This window comes from Pongo abelii, chromosome 1 (assembly GCF_028885655.2).
Source record: "Pongo abelii isolate AG06213 chromosome 1, NHGRI_mPonAbe1-v2.0_pri, whole genome shotgun sequence".
Taxonomy (NCBI): domain Eukaryota; kingdom Metazoa; phylum Chordata; class Mammalia; order Primates; family Hominidae; genus Pongo; species Pongo abelii.
The window spans coordinates 13,671,279-13,688,531 of record NC_071985.2 but is presented as its reverse complement, the minus strand read 5'-3'; the positions used below and the strand labels follow the sequence as shown (position 1 = coordinate 13,688,531).

General features: G+C 50.7%; 1 protein-coding gene across 3 annotated transcripts in view; it reads right to left on the bottom strand.

Moving 5' to 3' along the window:
• Nucleotides 1–17,253, bottom strand: part of GNG4 (G protein subunit gamma 4) — a 105,851-nt gene that overhangs the window by 29,338 nt on the left and 59,260 nt on the right. For all 3 annotated transcript variants that reach the window (XM_054547767.2, XM_024242853.3, NM_001135506.1), the window contains 1 exon segment: nt 7,064–7,172. In XM_054547767.2, coding sequence (XP_054403742.1) covers nt 7,064–7,162 — 99 coding nt within the window. In that variant the 5' untranslated portion in view covers nt 7,163–7,172.

Genomic DNA, 17,253 nt, shown 5'->3' with positions numbered 1-17,253 from the left:
TTCTCCTCCACGAATCGTGCAAAGCTCTCTGAATTGGCACTATTACTCTTTCTTACTTCTGCAACCCCAGAACTGCTTAATGCAGTTATATTTTTCCCTTCTCTTCCCAGTGACAGATCTCCCCTTTATTTTCCTGGGTGGCAAATGCCTTCTTTTCCTTCCTTCCTCCTTGGAAACTCTCCTGAGCACAATAAGCTACAGAGCCCGGCGGTGGGCCCTATGGTTGGCTACACACCATGCCATCCCGGGGGGCTCTCTTTTGGTTTCCTGCTGGTACCTGCCCTCGCCTGGGATGTCCTCTCTGGGTTCACATTTGCCATGCTCTCACCTGGGAGCCAGCTCTGTGGGCCTGGGAGTTGCCATGATTCCTCCTGTGGACCTTCCAGCTGGTTCCCTTGAAGCCTGCCCCCCCATCGTGTGCACATTCACCTGCTAGGCATTCTCGCCATGCAGTCAGTATGGGCCTGGCCTTTTCTTCTTCCTTGGAAAATCCATCTCAGTGTTTTCTTTTTTTTTTAGACGGAGTCTTGCTCTGTCACCCAGGCTGGAGTGCAGTGGTGCAGTCTTGGCTCACTGCAACCTCCGCCTCCTGGGTTCGAGCGATTCTCCTGCCTCAGCCTCCCAAGTAGCTGGGGCTACAGGCATGTGCCACCACACCCGGCTAAGTTTTGTATTTTTAGTAGAGATGGGGTTTCACTGTGTTGGTCAGGCTGGTCTTAAACTCCTGAACTCATGATCCGCCTGCTCTGGCCTCCCAAAGTGCTGGGATTATAGGTGTGAGCCAACGCGCCCGGCCCATCTCAGTGTTGTCATCTGGCCCTGGTGTTTCTGACATGGTGTGTGTGAGTTCAGTGGATTCTAAAAACTGCTCCTCTCCTCCTTCCCCAGGGTTGCCCTCTGTCATTTCCTGTCCAGGCTCCCTCTTTCCTTCCTCCTCTCTGGCAGTAACCTCGTACCCACCCCAGAAAGGCCATTGCCTTTCCCTGGTGACTTCCTCTCTCTTCCCTCCTCAAGGTCCTTGACGAGGTCATCGGGAGTGTCCTTGACAGTTCCCCTTTCTTTCCACATTCTTATAGTCTGGCTGATACTAAGATGCACCTTTTTTTTTTTTGTCAAGTCTTGCATCACATAGATTTTTCTGCAAAGCCACACTGTGCCCTGAAACCAGGGATGCCTGGGGCTGAAAATCATGTGTGAGCTTCACACTCATTAGGGTGACTATTATTAAAAAAAACAGACATCACTAGATCATCAGGGAAATACAAATTAAAGCTACAGCAAGATATCATGTCAAACCTGTTAGGATGGCAATTATCAAAAATACACAAGATAACAAGTGTTGCTGAGTTTGGAGAAGAGGGAACCCTGGTATGCCATTGGTGGGAATTAAATTAGTACAGCCATTTTGGAAAACAGTGTGGATGCTTTTCAAAAATTAAAAATAGAACTACCACATGATCCAGCAATCCCACTACTAGGTATATAACCCAAGGAGATGAAATCAGTATGTCAAAGAAAGATCTGTGCTTCTGTGTTCATTGCAGTATTCGTCAAAATACCAAGTTATGGAATCAACCTAACTGTCTATCAACGAACGAATGGATAAAGCAAATGTGGTATATTTACACAATGGAATACTACTGAGCCCTAAAAAAGAAGGAAATCTTGTTACTTGAGAAAATATGGGTAACCCTGAAGGATATTATATTAAATGAAATAAGCCATGCACTGGACAAATACTGCATGATCTCACTTATATGTGGAGTGTAAAAAAGTCAAACTTGGCTGGACGCGGCGGCTCACGCCTGTAATCCCAGCACTTTGGGAGGCTGAGGTGGGCGGATCACGAGGTCAGGAGATCGAGACCATCCTGGCTAACACGGTGAAACCCCATCTCTACTAAAAATACAAAAAATTAGCCCGGCGTGGTGGCAGGCGCCTGTAGTCCCAGCTACTCAAGAGGCTGAGGCAGGAGAAAGGTGTGAACCTGGGAGGCAGAGCTTGCAGTGAGCCAAGATTGCACCACTGCACTACAGCCTGGGCGACAAAGCGAGGCTCTGTCTCAAAAAAAAAAAAAAAAAAAAAAAAGTCAAACTTATAGAAATAGAGAGTAAAATGGTGGCTACCTGAGGCTGTGGAGTGGTGAGATTAGAGAGATGTTGGTCAAAGGACACAAAGTTTCAGGGCTGGCTGTGGTGGCTTAGGTCTGTAATAACAGCACTTTGGGAGGCCGAGGCAGGCGGATCACTTGATACCAGGAGTTTGAGACCAGCTTGGCCAACATGGCGAAACCCCGTCTCTACTAATAATACAAAAATTAGCTGGACGTAGTGGTGCACACTTGTAATCTCAGCTACTCAGGAGGCTGAGGCAGGAGAACTGCTTGAACCCGGGAGGCAGGGGTTGCAGTGAGATCGCGCCACTGCACTCCAGCCTGGGTGACAGAGCGAGACTCCATCACAAAAAAAAAAAAAAAAATTCAGTTAGAAGAAATAAATTAAAGAGGTTTATTGCATATCATGGTGACTACAATTAATAACAATGTATTGTATACTTGAAAATTGCTAAGAGAATAGGTTTTAAGTGTCCTCACCACAACAAACTAAGTATGTGAGAGAATACATACGTTAAATGGCTTGACTTAGCCATTCCACAATGTATGCCTGTGTCAGAACTTCGTGTTGTACACCATAAATACACACCATCCCCCTTGGTACTGTCGTCGTGATAGTGAGTGACTTTAATTTTTACCTGTCAATTAAAGTAAATACATGAATTAAAAAACAACCAGAAAACAAGTGCTGGTCAGGATGTGGAGAAACTGGAATTCCTGTGCACCGCTGGTGATGATGTGAAGTGATGAAGCCTCTGTGTAAGCAGTGTGACAGTTCCTCCAAAGGTTGAACATAAGGCTGGGCATGGTGGCTCAGGCCTGTAATCCCAGCACTTAGGGAGGCCAAGGCAGGCAGATTACCTGAGGTCAGGAGTTCGAGACCAGCCTGGCCAACATATAGTAAAACCCTGTCTCTACTAAAAACAAAAATTAGCTGGGTGTAGTGGCTCATGCCTGTAATCCCAGCTACTTGGGAAGCTGAGGCAGGAAACCACTTGAACTCAGGAGGCAGAGGTTGCAGTGAGCTGACATCATGCCACTGCATTCCAGCCTGGGTGACAGAGCGAGACTCCCTCTCTCAAAAAAAAAAGGTAAAAAGGTTGAACATAGAGTTACCATATCATCCAGCAATTCCACTTGTGGGTACCCAAAAGAACCAAAGTAAAGACTCCAACAGATACCTGCACACCCATGTTCCTAACAGCATTATTTACAATAGTCCAAAGGTGGAGATAACCCAAGTGTCCATCAATGGATGAATGGATAAACAAAATGTGGTCTATCCATGCAATGGAATACAACTCAGCCCTGAAAAGGAATGATGTTCTGATACAGGCTACAACATAGATGGATCTTGAGGACGATAAGTTAAGTGAAATAAGACAGGAACAAAAAGATAAAATTCACAGAGGAAAAAGGTAGAATGGTGGTCACCAGGGATGGGCAGCACGAATGGGGAGTTGGCACTGAATGGGCACAGAGTTTCTGTGTGGGAAGATGAGAAAGTTCTGGAGATGGATGGTGGTGGTGGTTGCACAATATTGTGAATGTACCTAATACTGCTGAATTGAATTGTACATTTAAAAATGGTTAAAATGATAAATTGTATGTTATATATATTTTACCACAACTAAAAAAAATTAATGTTCAAGGTTGTCCAAGCAAGAAAAAAAAAAAATCAAAAACCACCCATGTGTGCTCATGCATCTTTGGCACAGATGCGGTTTCTAGGTTCAGCTCTCTCCTCAGGCGGCCATGGCATTCTCTCTTCAATGACAACATTCTGTTTCCACCAACTCTGTTTCTGAACCAAATCTGACACATCTGTCACTGGCCTACTCCCTGGAATTACCACAGGATCTGAATTAGCCTCTGGCAGGCCCTCTGAGGAATCTTGCATTCACACTTCCATTACAGTCAGCACAGCAATATGGTGGCCTATCCGTTTTTTTTTTTTTTTTTCCCGAGATGGGGTCTTGCTCTGTTGCCCAGGCTGAAGTGCAGTGGCACAATCTTGGCCCACTGCAACCTCCACCTCCTGGGTTTAAGTGATTCTTCTGCCTCAGCCTCCCAAGTAGGTGGGATTACAGGCACACGCCACCAGACCCAGCTAATTTTTGTATTTTTTAGTAAAGATGGGTTTTCACCATGTTGGCTAGGCTAGTCTCGAACTCCTGACCTCAGGTGATTCACCTGCCTCGGCCTTCCAAAGTGCTGGGATTACAGGCGTCAGCCACAGCATCTGGCCTGCTTATCTCTTTGATTGAATATCACCTGAGTAACTGATATGGTTTGGATCTGTGTTCCTGCCCAAATCTCATGTCAAATTGTAATCCCCAGTGTTGAAAGTGGGGCCTGGTGGGAAGTGATTGGACATGGGGGTGGTTTCTCATGAAGGGTTTAAAACCATCCCCCTTGGTACTATTGTTGTAATAGTGAGTGAGTTCTCAAGAGATCTGGTTGTTTAAAAGTGTGTAGCACCTTGGGAGGCCAAGGAGGGCGGATCATGGGGTCAGGAGATTGAGACCATCCTCGCCAACACGGTGAAACCCCGTCTCTACTAAAAATACAAAAAATTAGCCAGGCATGATGGCTGGCACCTGTAGTCCCAGCTACTCGGGAGGCTGAGGCAGGAGAATGGCGTGAACCCGGGAGGCAGAGCTTGCAGTGAGCCGAGATCATACCTGGGCGACAGAGCAAGACTCTGTCTCAAAAAGAAAAAAAAAAAAAAAAAAAAGATGTGTAGCGCCTCTCCCTTCTCTCTCTTTCTCTTGGTATGTAAGATGTGCCTGCTCACGCTTCACCTTCTGCCATGACTGTCAGTTTCCTGAGGCCTCCACACCCTCTGCCCTGAGAAGCCAAGCAGATACCGGCATCATGCTTGCTGGACCACCTGTGGAACCACGAGCCAATTAAATCTCTTTATAAATTACCCAGTCTCAGGGATTTCTTTACAGCAATGTGAGAATGAACTCATACAGTAACTCATTTATCTTTGACTTTCCTCTTTCTTTTAGTGACAGTGTGTGTGCCTAAGTGACTCCTGAAGAAGCCTTCATTCATGAGGACACCCAGTCCTCACAGGGGCTCTTGGGGCAGTGTTTGTGGCAGGTGAAGATGCTATTGCAGAATTTATCTTCCTTGCCTGAAGAGAATGCCCGGGCAAAGCAGAACTGCCTTATAGCCCAAACTGGGGCCCACTGTCTTTTCAGGCCTCTGGCCATGGGGCTTGACCGTTGGATTCTAACCTCCCTCTCCCTAGTGTCCCTCGTGCCTCCCACATTTACTCTCCATGTTCTGTTTATTTTCTTGGTGTGTTTGCCTCCCTGATCCCGTCTTTGCTGTCTGCTCCACACTGTACCTGATTTCTGCCCCTCCTTGCCTCTCTTGAGTACTCAGAGCTTCAACTACCTCCTCACCTCTGACAACTCCGTCTATTGCTGACAGGTTGGTTCACCTCAAACACCTGTCACCTCATGGCTGCAGCTTCTGCACCTGTGTGCATGGCGCCCTCCTCCCACATCTCTCTTCCCAGCACAACCTGCAGCTCCTCCAGCTGCCCAGCTGTTCCACACGAGCCGTGATTAGCTCACACTGGCCTTTCCTCCTCCACTACCAGCTCAGAGCCAGCCACAGCTCACAACTCCATGAAGTCTTCCCTGAGCCATACGGAGGAGACCGTCACCTTCACATTTCTCTCCCAGGACCCTGCAAGTGCAGATTAGGTGCTCAGCAGTGCCTTTCACTGCAGTCCTCATCCTTTTCCTGTCAGCACTTCTGGAGCACGGGATGCCTGCAGCTTTCATTTGAAACCCCTTCCTATGCTATTGGGGCCTGCTGTGTCTTAGAATTGTTTTCTGGGTTCTAAACTTGCTCCCTCCTCTAGTCTAGAGACCAAGGACTGACATGTAATTTGCAGTTGGTATCGGTATGTATGAGATGTAGACGCTCTAGTAACACGCGTCCGGTGATACTGACTTACATCATGCTGGATTCCTTCCTTGCTTCATATACCCTCATGTAACTTTCTGTGCATATTTTCTGCCTCCTTGGAGAGGTTGTACCCCCAGAGCTCGAGGGGAAAGAATAACTGTCCACACAGAGGCGAGTATTGGTGCTATCCAGCCATACACTAGCATGAGGGGAGGAGTCAGGGAGGCTCTGTCCACAGAAGGCTTCAGGAGTCACCCATTGCCATGGATTCTGTGTTTTTTGAATCCCAGATGCCCAAGTGAGACCCCTGATTTGTGTTCCCCAAGACCACAGACACATGGAGCTTCCTGGCATCAGGTTCCTGACACCAGAGTTGGGGTTCCTTTCAACTCTATTACAGTCAACGAGTGCCATGCTCACGGACTCGTTCAGAGCCACATGCTTTGCCTGGCCTCCTGCTCACCTCTGAGTGGCATCTGGAGAAGAGGTGGCTTCATCTTGCTGCAGTCCTCCCAGTGTGGAGAGACCTGCACTCATCAGTGAAATGAATACAACGGGAGGTGTCTGGAGCCTTTCTTCATTTTCCCCAAAGGAATATTTGACAAACCCAGGCATGGTTCAGAGCTCCACCCTCAACAATAATCCTGTCAAAATATCCGATGTTGTTGAACCTCAAAGGCACTGTATCACAGCAGAAAAGTGATTGATCTCATTGCTAAACTCTCTTTCTGGCTTATTGGCATGACAACGGAGCTAAATAGAGCCGAGATGAATTATGAGTCTATTTTTGGAGACTCCTTACGGAATTCATGCACACTGTGTATTTTGCATCCTTTGAATCCTTGGGCACACTTAGAACTGTGAAGCAAACACTCATTTGTAAATGTTACAGCTGCCAAGGTTGGCTGGATGCTCTGCTGGGTGAGGTGTTAACTCTCACAAGGCTGCTTTGGAAGCAGGAGGAATGTTTTGAGCTGAGCTTCGGGCGGAGGGTGGGGCTGACGCATGCATGCTTACCTTGACCCTGTCCATACAGGCTTCCATCTTTAGCTGCTCCACAGCTTTCCTGGCTTGGGAGATGCTAGTGGTGCTGTTATTAGACATGCCCTCTTTCATTCTACTGCCCCTAGAAGTAACCAAAGTAAAAGGGTTAGAAGAGCTGCTTTTCCAAGGGTAGGGGAACCCCACCTTCCACCACCTACAGCTTCTCTGTCCAAGCCAGGGAGCATCTGGGAGCATGGGCAGCATTCGGTAGAAAACCCTCCCAGGATAAGAGAAAGGAATGCCTCATTCTAGTAAGAGGAGCAAGACATGATGCTTTTGTTTGGAAAAACTTTCTCAGTCCCGGGGAGAGTGAGAACAGAAGGTTCCAGAATGACTTCTCCATCACCCTCAATGCTGCCACCACTATCACCACCACGACCATAAGTAATGCTTGGACATTTGTATAGTGCTTTGTGAGTTATCAATCACTTTCACACACGTTTGCTCATTCATTCCTCTAGCAACCCATACAGTTGGTGGGACGATATTAATTTCTGTTTTGCAAAGGAAGAAAGTGCAAAAATCAGAGAAATTAAACCAATAGCCAAAGGTCCTACAGCCAACATTTGTGGATCCAGAACTCAAACTCAAAGCTTTGAATGTCTGAGTGTCTCAAATGGCCTCTCCTAACATCTAAGGCTCAAAACACACATTTCTAATGAATAAAATTGTTTTATTAATTTTAATTTGTTGTCCTTCCAAAAAGTTTACAGACTTTGTGTTGGGAGTTTGTTTTCAATAATAAACACACACACAAACACACACACTCTCTCTCTCTCCCCTATCCCAAGCATAGATTTGTTTTCTAGAGGGAGGCAGAAGAAATTCTCCCTAACCCAACACACATTGATGCCCCGTGACTAAGACCACTGTAGTGCTACCTGTTTCACAGAAAGCATGTGCTACACACATCACAGTTGCCCCATCTAAAGAGAATCTGCTTCAAATGAAGCCTAACAACTAAAGCCTGAGAGCTGGGGACAGGTCACTGTGAGCAGAAACACAAGAGACACTGGCTCCCAAAGGTACAGATGAGGTGGGAGGAGGCCCCGGCCACCATCTTTTATTCGTCTGCTTCTGTTTATATTTTATTTCAGTTTTAAGTTTTTTCCCCACCTCACAATTGTTGGACTTTATTGTATTAATTTACTTATGTAAAGCATCAACCATACTTTCAAAGTTAAAATTATGCAAATTGATATTCACACAAGTGTCACTTTCACTGCCCATTCCAATCCTTTTCTCCCCTCCCACCTACCTCCTATGGGCAACCAATCACACTGGACTCCAGTCTATTCTTTCCTATGCTTCTTTTTTCTCCTTCCTTTCTTCCTTTCTTCCTTCCTTCCCTCCCTCCTTCCCTTCCTCCCTCCCTCCAGCCTTCCTTCCTTCCTTCTCATCACGTTGGACTCCAGTCTATTCTTTCCTATGCTTCTTTTTTCTTCCTCCTTTCGTTTCCTTCCCCTTCCCCTTCCTTCCTTCCTTTCTTCGTTTTTTTTGAGATAGGGTCTCACTCTGTCATCCAAGCTGTAATGCAGTGGCGCAATCACAGCTCACTGCAGCCTCGAACTCCTGGGCTCAAGCGATCCTCCTGCCTCAGCCACCTGAGTAGCTGAGACTACAGGAGTGTGCCGCCATGCCTGGCTAATTAAAAAAAATTTTTGTAGAGACTGGGCCTCACTACGTTTCCCAGGCTGGTCCTGTGTTTATTTTCATACAAAGTAAGCAGTTACATATATATTTTCTTATTTCTCCTTCTTTCTTACACAAAAAGATAACATGTGTGTGTGCTTTTGAACTTTGTTTTTATATTTAACAACACATTTTAGAAAGCACCACATATTAGTTCACTGATATGCAAAAAAGATCATATTCATTGTTTCTTATAACTACATACTACAGTACTCCATTGTATGGATATACTGTATATTTTTCAATCCATATACTTATGGGCATTTACATATTCTCATATTATTGTGGGGGTGTGTCTTCAAGTTACATTTCTGGAATTACTGGTCAAAGGTAAATGCATATTTACTTTTGTGATATATTGCCAAATTCTATAAGGTAACATTTTGATAATTTTTGCATCAAGATTCTTAAGTAATTTTGGAATTAAGTACTATTCTTAAGTAATAAATTAAGTCATTTAATGCGACCTTCATCTGGTTTAAATATCAATGTTATACTTGCTTCATACAAAACATTTAGAACTTTTAAGAAATTTTCTATTTGGCCAGGAGGTTAGTGTGTGGGACCCACTCTCTCTGTTGGTTTTATCACATATGAACTAATTCTCTGGCCCAGAAAAGGCATAATGGCAACTACATTTGTCCAAAGGCAATTTTTGAAAAGTAAAATATTCTTGTTAGAAGACAGATCAGCCACCCAAATCAGAGTTTAATAGATGTGTGTCCTTATCTTAGTTTGGAACTTTAACTCAACAATAAGGGAAGGAGAATCACGAGAAGTTGGGAACTTTGAAATAAAAGGAACATCCCCCTCATCCCCCACTCTGCAGAACCGTGCACGCGTTCCTGCACACGTGTTGGCGTGTCCTTGGGTGTGTGTGTGCCCACGTGCCTTCCGGTGCAGGCCTTGTGCCACTCTGTGTGTGCGTGGCCATCTCTCCGTGGGTGTGTGTGCTGATGTGTGTCTGCGTTCCTGTGTGTCTACACAAAATGAGGGAGGAGACACAGTCTAGTTCCCAACCCTTCCCAGCTGATGCAATGAAAAAAGGACCCTGATATGATTTGGACGTTTGTTCCCTCCAAATCTCATGATGAAATGTGATTCCCAATGTTGGAGGTGGGTCCTGGTGGGAGGTACTGGATCACGGGGCCAGATCCCGCAGGAAGGGCTCAGCGCCACCCTTTGGTGATGAGTGAAAGTCACTCTGAGTTCATACAAGACCTGGTTGTTTAAAAGTGTGTGTCGCCTTCCTGCTGTCTTTCTTACCCCCACTCTTGCTATGTGATAGTCTGGCTCTCCCTTCACCTTCCGCGTGAATGGAAGCTTCCTGAGGCCTCACCAGGAACAGATGCTGGCTGCCATGCTTCCTGTACCACTTGCAGGACCATAAGCCAGTTAAACCTCCTTCCTTTAGGAATTACCCAGTGTCAAGTATTCCTTTATAGGAACACAAAACAGCCTACTACAGACCCTACAGTGACTGCCTTCAAATCTTGATCCTGCTCTCCCCATTCTAGACTCCATCCCTCTCGCCCCTTGTCTTTGACTTGGGCATTTAGGAGTTGGGGGAGGCTCAGGGGAGGAAGAGGCAGAGTCTGGGATCAGTAGGGGTGAAGCCAAGAGGACATGGAGCAGGGCAAAGGGAGGAAGGGAGGGCTCTGCACTGTGTGTGAAAGTGTGTGGGTGAGCAGGAGTGTGTGAGAGTGTGGGGTGGGGGGTGAGCGTGTGTGTGAGAGTGTGTGGGGGTGTGTGTGACAGAAAGTATGTGCGAGAGTGGGAGGTGATTGTGGGTGTGTGTGAGGGTGTGGGGGGTGTGTGATGACAGTGTGTGAGCGTGTGTGAGGGTGTGGGTTGGGGTGTGTGTGTGAGGGGTGGGGTGTGTGTGTGAGAGTGTGTGTGAGCATGTATGAGGATGAGGGATGGGGTGGAGTGTGTGTGTGAGGGTTGGTGAGCGTGTGTGAGGATATAGGGTGGGGGGTGTGTGTGTGAGTGTGTGGGTGAGGGGATGGGGGTGTGTGAATGTGAGGTGGGTGTGGGTGTGAGTTGGTGTGGTTTGGGGTTGTGAGTGTGGGAAGGTGTGGGAAGGTGTGGGGTGGTGGTGAGCGTGAGTGTGGGAAGGCATGGGGTAGGGTGTGTGAATGTGGGGTGGATGGGTGTGTGAGAGTGTGGGTGTGTCAGGGTGTGGGGGGTGGTGAGCGTGAGTGTGGAGGGTATGGGGTGGGGGTGAGCATGAGTGTGGCAGGGTGTGGGGTGGGGTGAGCGTGAGTGTGGGAGGGTGTGGGGTGGGGGGTGAGTGTGAGTGTGGGAGAGTGTGGGGTGGGGGTGAGCCTGAGTGTGGGAGGGTGTGGGGTGGGGGTGAGCCTGAGTGTGGGAGGGTGTGGGGTGGGGGTGAGCCTGAGTGTGGGAGGGTGTAGAGGGTTGAGCGTGAGTGTGGGAGGGTGTGGGGTGGGGGTTAGCGTGAGTGTGGGAGGGTGTGGGGTGGGGTGAGCGTGAGTGTGGGAGGGTGTGGGGTGGGGGTGAGCCTGAGTGTGGGAGGGTGTGGGGTGGGGGTGAGCCTGAGTGTGGGAGGGTGTAGAGGGGTGAGCGTGAGTGTGGGAGGGTGTGGGGTGGGGTGAGCGTGAGTGTGGGAGGGTGTGGGGTGGGGGTGAGCCTGAGTGTGGGTGTGGGGTGGGGGTGAGCCTGAGTGTGGGAGGGTGTGGAGGGGTGAGCGTGAGTGTGGGAGGGTGTGGGGTGGGGTGAGCGTGAGTGTGGAAGGCTGTGGGGTGGGGGTGAGTGTGTGGGAGGGTGTGGGGTGGGGTTAGTGTGAGTGTGGGAGGATGTGGGGTGGAGGGGAGCATGAGTGTGGGAGGGTGTGGGGTGCAGGTGAGTGTTGAGTGTGGGAGAGTGTGGGGTGGGGTTGTGAGTGTGGAAGGGTGTGGGGTGGAGGTAAGCGTGAGTGTGGGAGAGTGTGGGGTGGGGGTGAGTGTGGGAGGGTGTGGGGTGGGGGTGAGCATGAGTGTGGGAGGGTGTGGGGTGAGCGTGAGTGTGGCAGGGTGTGGGGTGGGGGTGAGCAAGAATGTGGGAGGGTGTGGGGTGAGTGTGAGTGTGAGGTGGAGGTGAGCATGAGTGTGGGAGAGCGTGGGGTAGTGTGTGTGAATGTGGGGCGGATGTGTGTGCGAGAGTGTGGGTGTGTGTCAGGGTGTGGGGTGGGGGTGAGCCTGAGTGTGGGAGGGTGTGGAGGAGTGAGCGTGAGTGTGGGTGTGCGGTGCAGGTGAGCGTGAGTGGGAGGGTGTGCAGGGGGAAGCATGAGTGTGGGAGGGTGTGGGGTGGGGGTGAGCGTGAGTGTGGGAGGGTGCGGGGTGGGGGTGAGCGTGAGTGTGGGAGGGTGTGGGATGGGGGTGAGAGTGTGGGAGGGTGTGGGGTGGGGGTGAGTGTGGGAGGGTGTGGGGTGGGGGTGAGAGTGTGGGAGAGTGTGGGGTGGGGGTGAGAATGTGGCAGAGTGTGAGATGGGGGTGAGTGTGAGTGTGGGAGAGTGTGGGGTGGGGGTGAGAGTGTGGGAGAGTGTGAGGTGGGGGTGAACATGAGTGTGGGAGGGTGTGGGGTGGCGTGAGCATGCGTGTGGGAGGGTGTGGGGTGGGGGTGAGAGTGTGGGAGAGTGTGGGGTGTGGCGTAGGGGTGAACGTGAGTGTGGGTGTTGGGGTGGGGGTGTGAGTGTGGGAGAGTGTGGGGTGAGCATAAGTGTGGGAGGGTGTGGGGTGAGTGTGGGAGGGTGTGGGGTGGGGGTGTGAGTGTGGGAGGGTGTGGGGTGGGGTGAGCGTGAGTGTGGGAGGGTGTGGGGTGGGGTGAGCATGAGTGTGGGAGAGTGTGGGGTGTGGGTGTGAGTGTGGGAGGGTGTGGGGTGGGGTGAGTGTGAGTGTGGGAGTGTGTGGGGTGCGGGAGTGTGGGAGGGTGGGGGGTGGGGTGTGAGTGTGGGAGGGTGTGGGGTGGGAGTGTGAGTGTGGGAGGGGGTGGGGTAGGGGTGAGCGTGAGTGTGGGAGGGTGTGGGGTGAGGTGAGTGTGAGTGTGGGAGGCTGTGGGTTGGGGGTGAGTGTGGGAGGGTGTGGAGTGGGGTGTGAGTGTGGGAGGGTGTGGGGTGGGGGTATGAGTGTGGGAGGGTGTGGGGTGGGGTGTGTGGGTGTGGGGTGGGGGTGAGTGTGGGTGTGGGGTGGGGTGTGTGAATGTGTGGGGTGGATGTGTGTGAGAGTGTGGGTGTGCTTGTGGGGGTGTGTCAGGGTGTGTAGTGTGGGTGTGTGTGGGAGGGTGTGGGGTATGACTGTGAGGTGTGTGTGCTAGAGTCTTGGGTGTCTGTGTGAGGGTGTGTGTCAGGGTTTAGGGTGGGGGTGAGGGTGTGGGAGTGTGGGGTGAAGGTGTGTGTGTGAGGGTAAGGGTGTGTGTGAATACAGGCATGTCTGAGAGCATGCGGGGTGAATGTGTGAGTGTATGGAGTGTGAGTGTGAGAGTGTGTAGGGTGTGTGTGTCTGGAGTGAGTGTGAGTGTGTGGGTATAAGGGTGTGTGTGTGAGTCCTTGAGGACGTGTGCACATGTGCACAGGTGAGACATGTGGCAGGAGGGGACAGCTAACGTTACCGGCGAAGCAGCAGAGCCGACCCTCAGCCCCGTCAGGCCCCTGCAGCTGCCCCTCACCCTCTCCCTCCCAGGCGCTGTTTAGACAGCCCTGATCCCCCAGCCCTTCCTCATTCTTCTGCTGTTCAACAAGAAGGGCGTTTTCCACACGCCCAACCCTCTCCGCAGAGGAGAGTTCTGGCTGGAGGCTTCCTGTGGGAAGGTCCCACCAGCACGCTGTGCTTTCCTTGTTGTGTCCAGGAGATATAATCAGCGGGTGGGTGACCCTCTGGGGGTTCCATCCCTCCATGGCCTCCCTCTCAGGCCCTCCCCGTGTCTCCACCCTCCAGCCCATGTCTGCCACCCACAGCCCAGGCCCCTGGACCTGGCCCCCAGCGAGGGCTGTGCTCTCGGACCCCAGCCTCTCCCTCGGCCCCTTCTCTGCTGCTTCCTCTTCCCCTGGCTCCATACTTAGCCTCAACAGCATGACCCAACGCTACCACCACTGTCTCCCAAGAGCCGTCTGCTTCTCTGGCCCTTTCCTCTGTCCCTAAAACCTGCTTTGGTATGGACTCAACTCCTCCCCTCTCCACACTCACTGAGAGGCTGCTCAGCGCTGCTGGAGAGACCCCCCACTAAACTCCGCCCATCAGACATCCACAATCCAGCCTTTGCGAGGCCCTCAGAGCTACCTGGCAATAGGACCCCTTGCCCCAAATCATCTCCCCCTCCCTTCATCCTCCTCTTCCAGTCTTCATCACTTCCTCATCACCTCTGACCTTTCCTCCTCAGCAGAGGACCTCAGCCCCTCTGTCTACACAGAACGGCCATTAGGAGAGAACCCTCCTTAATGTTCCCCACCCCACCTACTCCACTCCACACCCACATCCATCCTCACCCTCCACTCAGGGCAGCAGCTCTTCCTCCACAGCAGAGCCCGTAGGACGCTATCCACAGCTGCCCCCGACTCGCTGCCCTGCCGGCAGGGCCCTCCTTCCTCTCCAGGGGCTGACAATGGCAGACTCACTTTCCCGCCTCCCTTGCTGTAGGGCCAGACACAGCATGCGTGTCAGGAACATGGCTGTGCTTTGGTCAAGGATAGGCTGAGGTAAACATCCAGAGTGACTCAGCAAGTTTAGAGCGCAGGCGTATAACTCCACTTGTCATCACAGCCATATAGCCATAACATGGGAAGGCTCATCATTTGGCTCTAAGCCACTATTGTTTGTAAAAGGTATTATTGCCCTGCTGACACTGTACAGGCACGCTGGCACCCAGAGAAAGAGCCAAAGCTGTCCATTTTGCAGGCAGACGGGGGGAGCCAGGGCACAGCACGGTTAAGCTCGTGCCCAGAGAGAGAGAGTTAAGCTGCTGATCCTGAAGGCAGGGGAGAGTCGGCCATGCAGCTATGTGTGGGAGCTGGCTGCTGAGAGGAGCCACAGAGCCAGAGCAGACAGCCGAGTCAAGGTGGACAGTGTGAGAAAGCTGGTGTGAGTCAGCTGCTGATGAGAGACCTGCTGAATAAAACTACATTTCACCTGCTTATGGCCCCATAAGTGTTCCTTCAGCTATCTGCCCATCCGCCCACTCCCCTCGAACCTCAGCATGGGCTGGAACCTGACCCCAAGCAGGGCATTTGGTATAGTCGTGAACCTGACAATGTGACCTTGTCCTCCTCAATGGGACACTAGGGGAAATCTGCAGGGACTCATAGGGAGGGTTTTCCTCCCCGATGGAGGGACAAGGGGAGAAAGCTCTGTCTTTGGCTACCTTGATTGAGTTGTGTTTGCAGCTGCCAGAGCCATAAAACCACTGGGGAATCAACCAAGGACACAGTCAGTAGGCTAGTGGAGAAAATGACCTGGATCCTTGAGCTGGGTGGGTCCTTGGAAGTCTATTCCTGATCCTTGAAATGAGATAATGTACTCCTCATGGTTCAGGCCATATTTGTTGAGTCATCTGTCACTCGCAGCTGAAGGCATCTTCTCAGCCAAAGCTAACACTTCACAGGTGGGTAGACCGCTCCCTTCCCCAAGGGATCTGCCCTACACTCACCCCTCCGTCCTGTAATGTCCACATCTCTGGCGCTCGTCCTCCTCAGAATATGCAAATATATTTATGCAATTTGCACCTAACCATCTTAAAACAAGCAACAACATCAACAGTCTTCCCTCCCTGCAATCTGCATTCTTGCTTAAGAAGGTGGAGAGGCTGGGAGCCATGGCTCATGCTTGTAATTCCAGCACTTTGGGAGGCCAAGACGGGTGGATCACCTGAGGTTAGGAGTTTGAGACCAGCCTGACTAATATGGTGAAACCCCCTCTCTACTAAAAATACAAAAATTAGTGCCAGGCAAGGTGGTGGGTGCCTGTAGTCCCAGCTACTTGGGAGACTGAGACAGGAGAATCGCTTGAACCTGGAAGGCAGAGGTTGCAGTGAGCCGAGATTGCGCCACTGCATTCCAGCCTGGGTGACAGAGTGAGACTGTCTCAAAAAAAAAAAAAAAAAAAAAGAAGGTGGAGAGGTAACCGCAGATTCCTATGACAGGCACCTCAGTAACTAAAGGAAGAGATTCTAATGTAAGGATGAAAAGCCCTCTTTCGGGAGCCCTGGATAAACAGGCCTGCTCCATAGTCTCTGCTCTGCTGCCCTCGGCTCACCCTGATTCTGTTTCTAGGACAGTCACTCTTGTTGCCCTCAGTGATCCTTAAGCGATTTCATGTGTGCGTGTTTGTGTTTTCTCTCTCCAAGGGGCTGCTCTGGCTTCCCCCAGCACTGTGGCCCTGCACACCTGGACGTCCGTATTTTACAATCTCCCAGGCTGATTCTGGCCCATACCAAAGGCAGAGCACCACTGCTGGCTGTGAGCCGCTTCTACTTCGTGATTCCTTAGTGTCCACCAAATTACCTTGCCTGGGACACATAGGGTGTCTCATGTACCTTAGGGCTGTCTCAACTAGTCCTTTTTGAATTTTAATGTGCATATGAATCACCTGAGAATTTTAAAATGCAGATTTTGATCGAGTGGCTCTGGGGTAGGGGGTGAGATCCTGCGCTTCTAACGAGCTTCGTGAGGCTGCTGGTCCACAGACCACACTTTGAGTAGCAAGGCTCTGAATCACCGACTGTTGGTATTGCAGGGGAACATGGAGGTCCAAGTTCTAATCCTCTTATTTTTCAGATAAGGGAATATATTCAAGGAGGTTAGATAACATAATTTCCCAGAGCTCCTCAGCAGGAGTGGAAGGAAGCACTGCTCCGCCACTGCTCCCGGCTCGTTACCCACCTTGGCCTAGGGGCACTTAGAGTTTCATCCCCCACACTTGGTCTGTCCTGCTCTCCTGGAACAGACTCATCCCCTGGGTGATCCTAACCTTGCTTAACCTGGGAATGAGATGGCAGGAGGGAGCCCCTTCCCTCAGGTGGGCAAAAAACTCAGGAAATCCCTGGTGGGGAAGAAGGGAATGGCTTTTGCCAATGGTGCTCAAGACAACCACATGCTTTGAAGATACAGCCCTGTGAGAAGGTTTCGGAAGCCCTGCTTCCCCTACCTGGCCAGGTACCCTTTAGGCTCCACCTGAATAACGCCCCTGCCTTTCTGAGACTGTCTGGATGCTGTACTTCCATGGGGACTCAGGTATGTCTCCCTCCACAGACATTCATGCGCCTGCACATCCCACCTGGACCCAAGAAGAAAAATGGAAGTAGGGATAGAGAGGAGCTGCAACAAATCTCCACACACACCCTGGCTACCGGCGACACTGGCTACCGGCGACACTGACTGGGCTCTCGGCTTTCCAGAAGATGAGGCAAGGGGCAAAAGGGACCATTTGCTTAGGGGTGGCCCCTGGGGCCACGTGCTCACACAGCTCTTTCTTCCCAGGTACACA